Source organism: Ovis aries, chromosome 15, assembly GCF_016772045.2.
Source record: "Ovis aries strain OAR_USU_Benz2616 breed Rambouillet chromosome 15, ARS-UI_Ramb_v3.0, whole genome shotgun sequence".
Taxonomy (NCBI): Eukaryota; Metazoa; Chordata; class Mammalia; order Artiodactyla; family Bovidae; genus Ovis; species Ovis aries.
Window position 1 is genome coordinate 73,248,086 of NC_056068.1, and position 13,200 is coordinate 73,261,285.

Genomic DNA, 13,200 nt, shown 5'->3' on the forward strand with positions numbered 1-13,200 from the left:
AAAATTTACCGTAAATCACGGTTTCATTTATGCTTCATTTGTGCGTTCATTAACAGTGGAGCCTATTTCAGTAATCGCCTGTTGAGAGATTATATACCTTGGCGCCATTCAAGAAGCTATTATTCTACATTACTTGAAATTTCCGAATACAGACCTGAAAGTTTTAGAGGAAATTAGAATGAGCATTTATCTTTGAATACTGGCAGAAGAACTAGCACCTGTTGGATCGAATTTCTTCAGAAGCCCATTCTGCTCTCAGTTCGAGAGGATTTGCATGCAGGGATTCTGTCATTTAAAGAGCTGAGCGCCGTGCCTGCTTATTGTCTGAACTGAGAATTGATTGCTGATGTGTTTCTGTCCTCAGGTCTGGCGAGAATTTCCTGACCGGTTGGTGGGTTACCCGGGTCGCCTGCATCTCTGGGACCACGAGATGAATAAGTGGAAGTATGAGTCTGAGTGGACCAATGAGGTGTCCATGGTGCTCACAGGGGCAGCCTTTTATCACAAGGTCAGGTGGGGACAATCTTGAAGCAAGTGGGGCTGAACTGACAAACACAAGAGTATGATACTCATTTCATTTCGCCCAAACTAATTTTCGCTAAGTTTAGGAAAAATGTTCTATTCAGAGAGCTTAGAAAGGCCATGTTTTGTGATATTTTTTAAAAAAATAAAGTTACTTTTCTAATTATTAAAGTATAATTGCTCAAATATGGAGCAAATTTATTGTATAAGAAAAATCACTTAAAGTTCTATCATAGGACTAGTGGTAGATAAACTATTGGGTTGGCCAAAAAGCCCATTCATATTTTTCTGTAAATCTTATGGAAAATAATGAATGAACTTTTTAGCCAACGCAGTATTAGTATTATTTAGGTGTTTTTTCCAATTTGTCTTTTTTATTTACTGATTCACACATACAGTCATAAATATTCTCATCAACTTTTTTGCATGTATTGTGAGTTTTTTCCTTATGTCATTAACATTTCTTTATAAACAACCTCTACTTAACATAATTGCTAATATACCATTATATTAATATTCCATAGATCATATACAGCTGTTTCTCTGTTATTGGATATTTCAGTTCAGTTCAGTCACTCAGTTGTGTCTGACTCTTTGCGACCCCATGAATCACAGCACGCCAGGCCTCCCTGTCCATCACCAACTCCCAGATATTTAGGTTATATCTAATTTTTTTGCTAGATAATACGTTGTATCAAATGCTTAAATAATGATCAATATTCATTTTCATAACTGCCTATACTTATGATCTTTATGATAGATTCCTAGAAGAATTATGAACATTTTGGGGAGGCTTTGTTATATATATTCGCTGGTTCTCAGTATCGTGTGTGCCAATTTACATTCTCACCAGCAAAATATAAAAGTGTCCTATCATACTCTTTCTTGCATGAAATAAATTTAAAAAAAAATCAAACTTAGCTATTTTGCTAAGTGAAAATTGATTTTATTGATTTCACTTTGATCACTTGGGGTCTGAAATTCCTTTTGTGTATTTAGCCTTTTGTATTCCTTCTGAGAATTGTCGCTTTATGTTTTTGACTCTTTTTTATTAAAGGGAGAGATTGAAGGGTATACATTGGGCTTTAGAATATTATGTTTGGTGGTGGAGTGCTCCCTGGGAGTATGCAGCTTAATTAAACAGTAATAACTTGTCAGTTGTCAGCAGTGGCATAAGGAACTGATGTCGGGAGAAAGATGTGTTCAGCCCAGTGCAATTAAGTTGACTTCAGTGTATTTATATCAGCTGCTTGTTGTGATCTCAGCATTGCTGCCCTCATATTTTTCAGGGCTCTCGATCCAGAAATGAGTTGTTTTTTTTTTTTTTTCTTAGCAAAGCATAAATAAATATATAAGGTTTATAATCCTTGGGGCTATGATAGACTGCAGATGTATTTCTGTATTATACCACAAATTTCTCTATTAGTTCATACATGTAGGTTATGGTAGTTTTGGAATTGCCTCATTTTTGTTTTTCTTTAACAAAGGACATGTCTGCAGTGTCCGTCCACCATCGATATGTCTCTGTTGCTATCTGCAGTCCGTGGGAAGAAGATAAGAAACGGTGGCGCACTGTGACTCAGAGGGAAGGGGTCAGTAAAGCTCAGGGTGTAGTGTGTCTCTGAACGATGTTTGTTAAACACATCCGTTCATCAGTCCAAAGGGCCTGCACCTTACAGGGACTTCATACTGTGCTTATGTTCCTCTGCTTACAGTAGGTGATTTTTTGAAGAATGACAGTGTTAAAGACGGTTGGTCACCTGACCACAAGCATCCTAATACTTCCGTTGGCCTTTGTATTGATCCAACATTGTGACTTGTCTTATGAGACAAAGCTTGTCTCCCTGCCATGGCTCAGTTGCTCTTTGTCTATCAGCCACAGGGAACTGCTGTTTGAACGTGTCTCCTCTTTTGTCTCACCTGGCAGTATTTTAATTACCTGTATACCTACAAGATGCCTGGGGACATCAAGAACTGGGTGGATGCTCATATGAACTGTGAAGACATTGCCATGAATTTCCTGGTGGCTAACGTCACAGGGAAAGCTGTCATCAAGGTAGGAGGCATCTGTGGCCAGCTCTGGGGCACATCTTGGGCAGCTTTCTGAGTCTCCAAAGTGTTCATAGCTATAAATGAAGACTTGGAATAGATAAACTTTCAGCTGCCTTTTAGCTTTAAGATTCTATGATGGATGTTTGACATTGTGAAATTGAAGCTCGGCGTATTTTCTTTTGTTATATAAAGTTTCTTTAGTTATAGTTTTTTAACTGCCAACATCAGAAAGAAAGTCTATAATGGTTAATCTACAAATCGTGTTTGTTTTAAAACTGTAATTTTATTCTCAACAGTGATTTGTAATCTAGTTCTTCTAAAGAATGCAATTACGTCTTTCTTAAGGTAGCTGATTTTTTTCCAATAAATGTTGAGAAGATAGTATACTTTGTACAATTATACCGGTAGTTGTCCTAAACAGTGTTTTAAGACACTGATTACCAATTTTTAAAAGTACCTTTCCCATAGCATATTAAAAGCGGAGAGTATGTAAAGATCACATGGGGATCTTTGTTTCCATAATAGATGTCTATTCCTGAAATGTAGGTCTTGCCCAAATCAGGTCCCTAGAAATGTAGAGAGAGTACACTTCTTTATATCAGTGGAGTCATCTTGACCTGTTTTTCTTTCTGGATTAGAATTCCACATGTGAAAATGGCCAGTGCTTCTAGGCCAGAATCCTACACTGGAAGCTTATATTGGAAATGTGGTATGACATTCCAGAATGATTCCTCATGCTATTAATATTAATTGATGAGAGAAGCCAGATTAAGCCAGTGACTAAGAAAAGAGGAAAAGTCACTGTCCAGACTTGATCCAGTCTTTACGGTATCCCTCTGCTCTTTAAATAGCTCAGTGAACAGCTCACTGCAGGGACAATTAAAGAATATAAATTGCAGAACTAGCTTTATTTTATTTATTTTTTTAATTTTTATTTTTCCTTTATTTTGCTTTACAATACTGCATTGGTTTTGCCATACATTGACATGAATCCGCCATGGGTGTACATGAGTTGCCAATCCTGAACCCCCTCCCACCTCCCACCCTATATCATCTCTCTGGATCATCCCCGTGCACCAGCCCCAAGCGTCCTGTATCCTGCATCAAACAGACTGGCGATTCGTTTCTTACATGATAGTATACATGTTTCAATGCCATTCTCCCAAATCATCCCACCCTCTCCCTCTCCCAGAGTCCAAAAGTCCGTTCTATACATCTGTGTCTGTTTTGCTGTCTTGCATACAGGGTTATCATTGCCATCTTCCTAAATTCCATATATATGTGTTAGTATACTGTATTGGTGTTTTTCTTTCTGGCTTACTTCACACTGTATAATAGGCTCCAGTTTCATCCACCTCATTAGAACTGAAAGAACTCCTCTTATCTCCAGATTCATTTTTTGACATTCTTCAAGACATTCTTTAGCTGTGCCTTCTTACTCTGGACAGTAATTCCTCGAGTCTGTATACTTCTCAGCCGGGTCTCAGTAATCTAGCTTTCTTCCCCGCCCACCCTCAACTATTTACTTATCTTCACTGGGTTACGGTAGCAGCCTCCCCTGAGTTTGCTAGAAAAATATTCGAAGTTTGAGGTGTGGGGAAGGTGGTGGGGAGAGTCAGGGAAAAGGATTCAGAGGGCAGAGGACCACTGGATTTTTTTTCCTGACTCAAAGGGGTTGCAAATAACGTGACGTCTTCAAGAGCATGGTGCCGCCCGTAGCTTTTGCCATTAGCTGGAAGAAGGAGAAAGAGCGCCTGTTGGAACTAAGGTTACGGTGAAAGTTATGGGAAGCTGTATTTCATCGCCCTTATGGCTGCAAGAACAAATGGTGTTTATACAAGGACCTTGGCAGTGAGAAAACAGTCATTAAACAGGAATTAAGGAGCTTGTCATCACCACTTCTTTCCAGTTACAGAAGGCAAAAGCCCTCCAAGCCTCTTTTATTGGGCCCTTGTGAGTTCTGCCGTTGACCGAGCCAGACAGAATTGAATGGAGGAGCGGTGAGGTGTGTGTGTGTGTGTGTGTGTGTGTGTGCACGCATGTACATATGGAGAGGGAGCAGGCATCTCAGCTTACAGAACAGAAGCATGCAGAGTGGTGTCGCAAGCATGGTTTTATTGTCCTTAGCACTGACAGCCGGGTATATTTTTGTGCTCCTCTGGCAGGTAACACCACGAAAGAAATTCAAGTGTCCTGAATGCACAGCCATCGACGGGCTTTCGCTTGACCAGACACACATGGTGGAGAGGTGAGTGGGCCTCTAGACAAAAGTCTGCCCTGGCCTCTGATCCCATTTCCTGCTGTGGGCCTGTTTATGGGACTTTGTTGCAGATATAAGGACAGCAGCTGGTAGCCATAGTCACCTCCTTTTGCACGTGGGAATTGGGTTAGTTCAAGCCCAGGTCACCCAAAGAATTAATTTGGAATGCTACTCACTCAATTTGTAATGGCTGGAAGGGTCTTAAAAATATAGCTGGCCTTAAGCTCCAGAAGCCAGATTCTCCATGTGGACTAAACAGTTAACCATCCACAGTCACTCAAGTGGAAGTGAGCTAATTCCGAGGAAATCCTGGATTGTTTTTCAGGGTAGTATCTCCGTGTTACAGTAAAAGTTCTATTAGAGAGAATTATTAAACCAAACCCACCAGAGGCCAGATTACCTTTGTGGACACACTAAAACACCTACCAAAAGCAGAATTGAAAGCACAGCTCTTTACATTTCAGAGAGCGAAGCAGGGCAGCTCTGAAATACCTGCTTTATACTGATTCAGTCACTTAGCCAATAAGCACCCATCTGTGTGGATGTAACACAGGGCCTTGTAGGTGAGTATGAAGGAAGTGGGAGATGTCTGTCTTCCCTCAAGACCGTCTCACTTGTGTCCCAAAGGCCCCAAGCTTCAAATCTCCTGAATCGAACCTAATTCTTCCAAAAGGCAGCCTCTTACATAAGACAGCGAGCTCTGACAACCAATGGCATTTTTGTCAAGGGACCAGAATGCATTCAGAGAATGTTGTGGTAGCTGTCAGGGTGAGATATCTAGCTCAGGTCTCCCTGGGTCTCTCTTATGCGTCTGCGTGCAGCACTCATTTCTGAACCCTATCAGCTGCATCAGGGTCCTTCAAGCCTGGAGGACGTTGTACAGGGGGCTGTTTCAGTTGGCCTGGACCATTCTATAATGCTTTATGCCTTCTTACGCTTACTTCTTACTCTTACTCTCTAAATAATCTCTTTCATATGTAAATATCTTACCCAAATGACTTTTACCAACTGTCGATATGAAATAATATATTATTGTGACTTTGAAAAATCTGTCACTGGTATCAAGTAATCACCTAGTCAAGGACAGTGACATTCCTGACACAGCTCATTTGGAAGAGACCCCAATTATAGTTCTATTAGAGCACATGAAATTGTTACTTAAACCTACGCCTATTCTATGTTGAGAATTTCATAGCATTAAACAGTTAGTTTTTGATTGGGCTGAGTTACATGTTGGGGTTTTATGGTCTAAGAAGAATTGTATTTAGAAAATTTCACCCAATACTGGCCTTAAAGTTCATGTTAAAGCTGAAAAACTGAGATGATAACAAATGCAATGAGAAAGATCTAAGTTGGGTATAATTATTATTAAACACTGAAGAAAGTAACTAAGGGAAGTGTGGAAGCTTCCTCTCGGGAAAAGGGTTTTGAAAATAGAATAGGCACTGCCCAGATGTTGGTAGGCTTGATTTTATCAGATTTTTATAATTAACAACAGTAGATAAAACACTTGTGTATGTGTGTATTGAACCTAGTCCGAAGCTATGTGCGATAAGTCAAAGGAAGGCTCAGAATGTTGTAACTGGTCAGAGGAAGGAAAAGTGACTTCTTACTAGGTCAGTTATTATGAATGATTTTGTAAGAGGTGGCACTTGAAGTGAGCCTTCAAAGATTGCTAGGATTCCAGCTCCAGGCAAGAAGAGGAGATCCTCGGCAGGGGAAACTGGATGGCCCAAGGTGCATTTGGCAAGCAGTCAAGATATCCAGTTGTGCTAGAGCAAAACATCCTGGCCCATCAGTGCCAAACTGCTTTTTTCTCTAGGTAAGCCATGGGAGGTTTTTGAATAGGGAAGTAGTTTGATTAGAGTATTGCTTTGAGATTGATTTGGAAGTAGTATGTAGAATGAAATAAAGGTGAGATTGATGAAAGAAGAACAGTTAGAAGGCTTAGACTAAGTTAAGTGTGGAGAGAAAGGGTTGAATTAAATTGCAAGGTTGTTGTTTTTTTTTTTTCCCTCCCAGAGGAGAATGTGCTAGCATTTGATGTCCAACTGGATAGGTGTGGGGAGGTTATGGAGGAGTTGACTGAGATGGGAAGAATGGTAGTACCTTTAATGTATAAATAATATAATTAAGAGGGATGTCAAGTAGGGGAGGGGAGGACATGAATGTCGTACCTTTCACAGTGTAGTTAATGAGGCCAGGAGATTTTAATGGTGTGTCAAGTTGGAGAGCAATGAGGCAGGTGAGTTTGGGCTCTTACCCTCTGTATATGTAGATACAGATATGGAGCAAGCAGTTGGAAATATGGAACGAGGACTTTAGAAAAAGATTGAAACAAAGATGGAGATTTGGAAGGCATCCACCCAGAGATGACAATTGATTGAAGAAAAGCTGTGGGTAGAATCTTGAGAAATTCAGACAGTTAGGAGACAGAGTAGTTGAAAAGAGAGAAGCAGACACTAGAGAGAGGCCAGGAGAGAACCAGGGTCTCCAGTGCCAGCAGCGTTGAGACTTTGGAGAAAGTAATGCCGTAGGGTGATGGGCTGAAGGGCGGTAGCGTGGGAGCTGACAGGGAGGACGCAGAGTCAGTGATGGCAGGCTCCCCTTTTGAGAAATGTGATGGAGACCAGAAGGAAATCAATCTTGAATTAATTAGAAACTGCGAGCAAAACTATTTGGATTAAGGTTAAATGACTGAATTATTAAATAAGACACTTAGGTTGCGGGGGAGGGATATGATTTAAGCCCTGTTGGGTAGGCCAAGAGATGGAGTTACAACTGCAGAATTGTTCACTTGTTTTGAAATAGTTCCCTTTGCGGAATCTGCATTTTTGCACAAAATGGTGAAAGGAGTTAACCGCTCTGCACATTCTGCCCTTGTGTTGAGTTGCGGTGCTTCAGTAAGCTTATTTATTCTTATGTTTGGGGTCTGGGATCAGAAATCTCAGCTGTGGAGGAGAGTGCTTTTACTGCCCTTCCTCCATTTCCAGGTCCTGCTATTAGTTAATTTAAGAAAAAGAAGATTTTGTAACTTCATTTTGCCCAGTAGCTTTACCCATGTCAAGACAGTATGGCAGGCAAACAATGCTGATTTAAGAAACAACCATTATATTTTGATTCAGGTCAGTCTTTGTTCAAATTATGAATTAGCCACTTATTAGCTGTCTGACTTAAGGACATTGACTTACCTTATCCTGAACTTCCAATCCTTTCATCTCTGAAAATAGATATATTAACTGTCATATTACTGTATCCATTCAGGAATTCAACAAATATTTATTGAGCATTTTTGTATCAGTGCTACGAAAGTCTGTAGCCCGGGGCCTGGCAAGGTTAGTCTGCTTCCCAATTTCCCCAGCGCTGATCCTCAAGCTCCTTGTTACTTTAGGTAATAGTATGAGTTTGAAAGGGAAACAGAAAGTCATTAGTCTTTTCTCCCTGGCCCTTGCAGCACTTTAGCGATAGACATTGGCCGTTCTTAGCCTATCTGTTGGTTAGAAAACCAAGCTAGGGGAACAGTTACTGACGCAGTAGCTGGACCCCCAAAAGAACAACTCAGGTAGACCCCCCAGCGACTAGCCCGACTCATAATCTACCCTGACTTGTTCCCCACCCCAGGTCCCCTGCCCTGCATGTAACAAAGGTAGGCGACACTGTCGGTACCTGGCAGTCGAGGACTCGTACCGTTCCGCACGGCAGTCGCTTCTCCAGGGCGGGCTGCATGGAGGGAAAGGAGGACTCAGCAGCCTGGGTCAGCCAGGGGCAGCTGTCAGCAAGCCGAGCTGGCCTGAGCCCCAGCGGCCTCTCGCCTGTGGCCCGGCCTGGCTGGCCAGTCTAGTCACAGAGGAGATGTTGTCCTTGGTGCTCCCCAGGGGCCCGTAGAGCCACCAGCCCCTGCCAGGAGCCGTGATTCTTCTTTCATCCATGTTCGCTGGCACCCTGTGCTGGGCACGGCTGGGCTTTGCTGGCCAGAGTCCACAAGCAGAATCACTGGAAACTACAAGAACTGACCGTGTTTATAGGCAGAACAACTGTCAAAAGTGAGTCCTTGGGGAGAGTTGACTTAGTCTGCCGCTGTCTTGACCCCGTAATTTAAGGTGAGAAGAGCTGTTGGCCGGTGCTCGCTTCCTGTCATTTTATTAAAACCTCTCTCAGTGTTTTCCCAGTCTCCTGTCAGTTTGGAACCTGAGGCTGCAACCTCCTGGGTCTCGAAAGACTGCCAGTAGGAGGGGAGCTCAGTGAGCTGTGGGCCATTGTAGAATGTGATAGAAAGACCCAGGCCTCTTAGTACCAACGCAAGCCTGGGTTTGAACCCAGCTGCACCACCGTCCAGCTCAGGGTCCTTGGGAGAGTCCCTTAGCCTCTCTCAGCCCAAATCTCTCAAACCATACCAACCCTCGGGTGTTTGGAGGGGGATACTTAAAGGAATCGCTGGGTCGTGGATGTAAATTAGCTGCCACTTAATAGGAAATGGCAACCCACTCCAGTACTCTTGCCTGGAGAATTCCAAGGACAGAGGAGCCAGAAGCCTGAAGGGCTACAGTCCATGGGATTGCAAAGAGTCGGACTCGACTGTACGACCAACTTTCACTTTTTCACTAGGTGCTTAACAATTGTTAACTTCCAGCTTCTCTCTTTGGACCCTAGAAGGATGATGATAAATAAATGTGTCTCATCTCTTGGTGAAGACTTCAGCCTCAGCAGCCAGAATGCGTGGGCTTGGCTCTGCCCTCTCCGGTTGTTTGGCTTTGGTCCTGTCTCTGAGTCTCCCTGCGGTGTGCCTCTGTCTTCCTAGTGTGCCGTGGGAAGCATAGGAGGCCTGCCTCATGAGGCTGTTGTGAGGGGAGACACGAGTAACCTAGTACGTGCCAAGCACTTTTAACACAGCCCGGAACATGGAATAAGTAACAGCCGCTGTTGCTTTGTGGCTGTGGGCACAGTGATGTTATTAGCTGGGAGAGCTCACAGTGAGATGGTAACACCTTCTGACCAGCAGAATAAGCACAAGAAAAGAATTGATAATAACTGGCTTCTTTATTAATTGGTTTTTTGCTGAAGCTCAAAGGCCTCAAATAAAAGCTGTGGACTGAAATAGCTTGAAGCAAGGCTTTCAGTCTCTCTGAGGACAGAAGAGCCTTGCAGTCTGTGTCTTGAAATTTGGCCCTTCCTTGGGAACCGCTTCTCAGGTGCCGTGGGCCTGACTGAGGAGAGAGAATACTGACCTCGCTGAAATCCATCCTTGAGGTCCCCTCAACTTCAAAAGCGGTTTTTGCGGGCTCATTTCCCGCTTTGGTCTGACGCCGAAATGTCCTCATCACCCGCTGTCACACTCAGTTGGCCTGATTGACCAGTGCTCTTTCCTGCCCGTGTGTCTGAGCCGCTCCCCTCTGAGGGGGCTGCTCACGGGGTTGGGGTAAGGGGCCGCACCCTCCCCTCACCCAGCGGTGCTAAGTTGCTTGTTGCTGCTGATTCTAACAGGAGAGCAGCTACCATTATGAAAGCTGTCCAGTGTGAACCTCAGCTCTCACAGAGGAGCTTATGGAAGTGGACTGATAATTCCCAGAGATTGCCACTCACAGCCCTCGATAGATGTTGGTTGAATGCCTGAAGTGTTGTTTGAAATTGAGGTTCATGGCCCCCGTTGTCTCCTCTGCCTTCCATCGCCCCACGTGTAAGAGCCTTCCTTTTCCCTTTTAAGCTCAAGTGAGCTGAAGCCAAGATCCAGCGCTTTGCCTCCTCCCTTTGCCTTCTCTTCAGCTGGCAGGGATGGGGTTAAGGCTTGTTGGCAACTAATCCACCTTGGTTAGAGGCCTGCTTGTAAGGAGCTGGAGGAATGACTGGAATTTGAGGGGGAGGGGAACGATACTCTGACCTCTGCAGGCCCATGGCCTTCGAACAGCTCAAACAGCATCCCTGGTTCCCTTTCTCCCGCTGAATTAATAGAGTACCCCCAGATCACTTTGTTCCTCCAAAGCCTCCCAGCCGTGGGAAGAACCTGGGAGCATGCTGGGGATCCTTGCGTTTCTCTGGCCAGTGTTGAATACGATGTATTTTTGCTCTCAGCTCTCAGCCTCTTGAACGTTTTCTTTGTTCCCCACCCCTGTCCCTCTGCCCCACTGCCCTCCCCAAACCCCCTAGGTCCGAGTGCATCAACAAGTTTGCTTCCGTCTTTGGGACAATGCCTCTTAAGGTGGTGGAGCACCGAGCCGACCCCGTCCTATACAAGGACGACTTCCCTGAGAAGCTGAAGAGCTTCCCCAACATCGGCAGCTTGTGAAGCAGGCCACTGGCAGAGGTCTCAACACGGATGCGGACGGAGGGAGAGAGCTCAGCCCCCAGCCCTCTGACTCCCGGATCTCAGAGTGGAAGACTGGCACCTCCTCACCTGAAGAGCAGAGGCCACAGGAGGACACCTGAGCACCTCTGGCGTCCTCCGATGCTCTTAATGGGTTCTTTCTGAAAACTCTAGGTGGAAGCCTGTGGCAGGCTCCAGGGGAAGGCCAGATCAGGCTTTCTTTGTTTCCAGCTCCAGTACAATGATCTGAGAGGAACCGTCCCTGGCTCTAAGACTGCTGAGAAACCTCCAGCCCGTTTCAGATCTGTGATATCATGTAAGAGCTACCTGACGGTCACTGTTTGTTATTTCAAATCAGTGAGTTCTTCAAAGGAAGAGCCACACCCAGAATTTGGTACACAATCCAAGCATCTTAGTGGCATTTGACGCCTTGGGAGCACCAGCTGCTGAGCTGGGACCTATAAATTCCATGAAACTCTTTGGTTTGGCTTTTGGATATGATTAAAGTTATTTTTTATTCTGTTTCGTACTACGTCTTAAATATTGACTGTGGAACTTCGTGCGCATGTACCTTGCGCCTTCTGACCTCAGCTCCAGCCTCCTTCCCAGGTCTGGGAAGACAGTCGGCCAGGAGGGCGTGTCTGGTGCCATGCCTATCCAGCAGAGAAGAGCTTCCAACGACAAACATTCTTAGTGTCCCCAAACCTACAAAGGAGTCTCTGTGCTTGCTGATTAGATCTAGATACTCTTGGGGAAAAACAGAGGGCCTCTCATAGCCATGCGCTGAGTCGCTCTGCTGGTACCACGCTGTAAAATTGAGCGAGTTGTGACCCTCACCCCAAGGGGATGCCAAAATTTCCCTCATTCTTTTGGTATAAACCTAACGTTAGCCAGGGAGGCTCTGGCTAGTGTTAAATGCTGCTATAACAACTGCTTTGCAATAGTTGCTGGTATATTTAAATCATTAATTTCAGCGTTTAGTAATACTGCACATGTGTGGATTATACCTCTTTAAGCTCAGTTGATGAACAAATCTACTCTGGCAAATGTTAGATGTTAAGGATTCGAAACAGATTTATCCGACTCTAATATTAAGATTAGCCACAGTTTGGGCTTTAGCCATAACATATGTCCCCAGAACACAAAATACATAACAATTTGCTTGGAATATGGATATAATTACTGAAACTAGTTGTGTGCCCAGTCCAAGTCACTAAACCACCACTCATTGTTCTGTTGAGTGATGCGGAGGTGAGCTGGCCTCATGCTGGTGTTTTCAGACTTGCAGTTTTAGAAGAATCACTTCAGATGTGTTCATGGACTTTGAGAGACCAAAGAAAACTTTGAGAAGTCGCACAACTGAAAGTGGAAATCTTGAGTCTGATCTTTCATATTTAGGCCTGGTGGGATGGCAGGCTGTTCTTGGCAGAAGGGATAAGATAGCATCTCCAGGTCATTCATTTTGCAGTTGCAGACACTGGAGCAGTGATTCATTCACGTGCTGCAGCTGCGAACACCGATGCTTAATCAATCCTTTTGGTTTGAATAATTATATCCTAGTCAGCAAGGGGAGATGGGCAGGCATTTTGGCCTCATAGTACTGGGGGTGATATGTATGATAGAAAGCAAGAGAAAGGGGTTTTCTCTTGTCACCCAGATACCAGTAGCTGACACAGCGAGTACCTCTGATCTTTCCAGGGGTTCCCTGGTTTGGGGCAAGTGGAAGGGGAGGAGGACCTCACATGTAAATTCTAGCTAAAATCTAAGAGCTGTGCTGACGTTGTCTACTGTGCGGCGCGTGTTGGCGCACACCCCCAGCGTGTATTAGTAGTGCTCTGCTCCTTTCAGACGACCGGCCGCCCTGCGTTCGTGGCTGACTCTAAGCCAGCTGCCCCTCTCAGAAGGGCCCTCTTTCCTCCTCCTCCTCCCCGCCCTCCTCCTCTCCCTCTCTCTTTATTATTGCTTTGATTCTGGAAGAGAAATGCTTCAGTAGTAGGTCATTGGGACCCCGAGGGGACAGAGCCAGTGGACCTCTATCACCTTCTGAGAAGACATTGGTCTTCTAAGG

The 13,200-nt window shown here is 44.3% G+C and overlaps 1 protein-coding gene across 4 annotated transcripts in view; it reads left to right on the forward strand.

The window, feature by feature from the left end:
- The window catches only part of EXT2 (exostosin glycosyltransferase 2), a 141,787-nt gene extending 130,126 nt beyond the window's left edge, over nt 1-11,661 (forward strand). For 3 of the 4 annotated variants that reach the window (XM_042233378.1, XM_027979639.2, XM_042233379.1), the window contains 5 exons: nt 365-508; nt 2,010-2,114; nt 2,450-2,578; nt 4,740-4,822; nt 10,976-11,661. In XM_042233378.1, coding sequence (XP_042089312.1) covers nt 365-508; nt 2,010-2,114; nt 2,450-2,578; nt 4,740-4,822; nt 10,976-11,114 — 600 coding nt within the window. In that variant the 3' untranslated portion in view covers nt 11,115-11,661. The remainder of the gene's footprint in view (nt 1-364; nt 509-2,009; nt 2,115-2,449; nt 2,579-4,739; nt 4,823-10,975) is intronic. The other variant, XM_027979641.2, reaches the window with a different exon arrangement.
- Nucleotides 11,662-13,200: the final 1,539 nt, after the last annotated feature.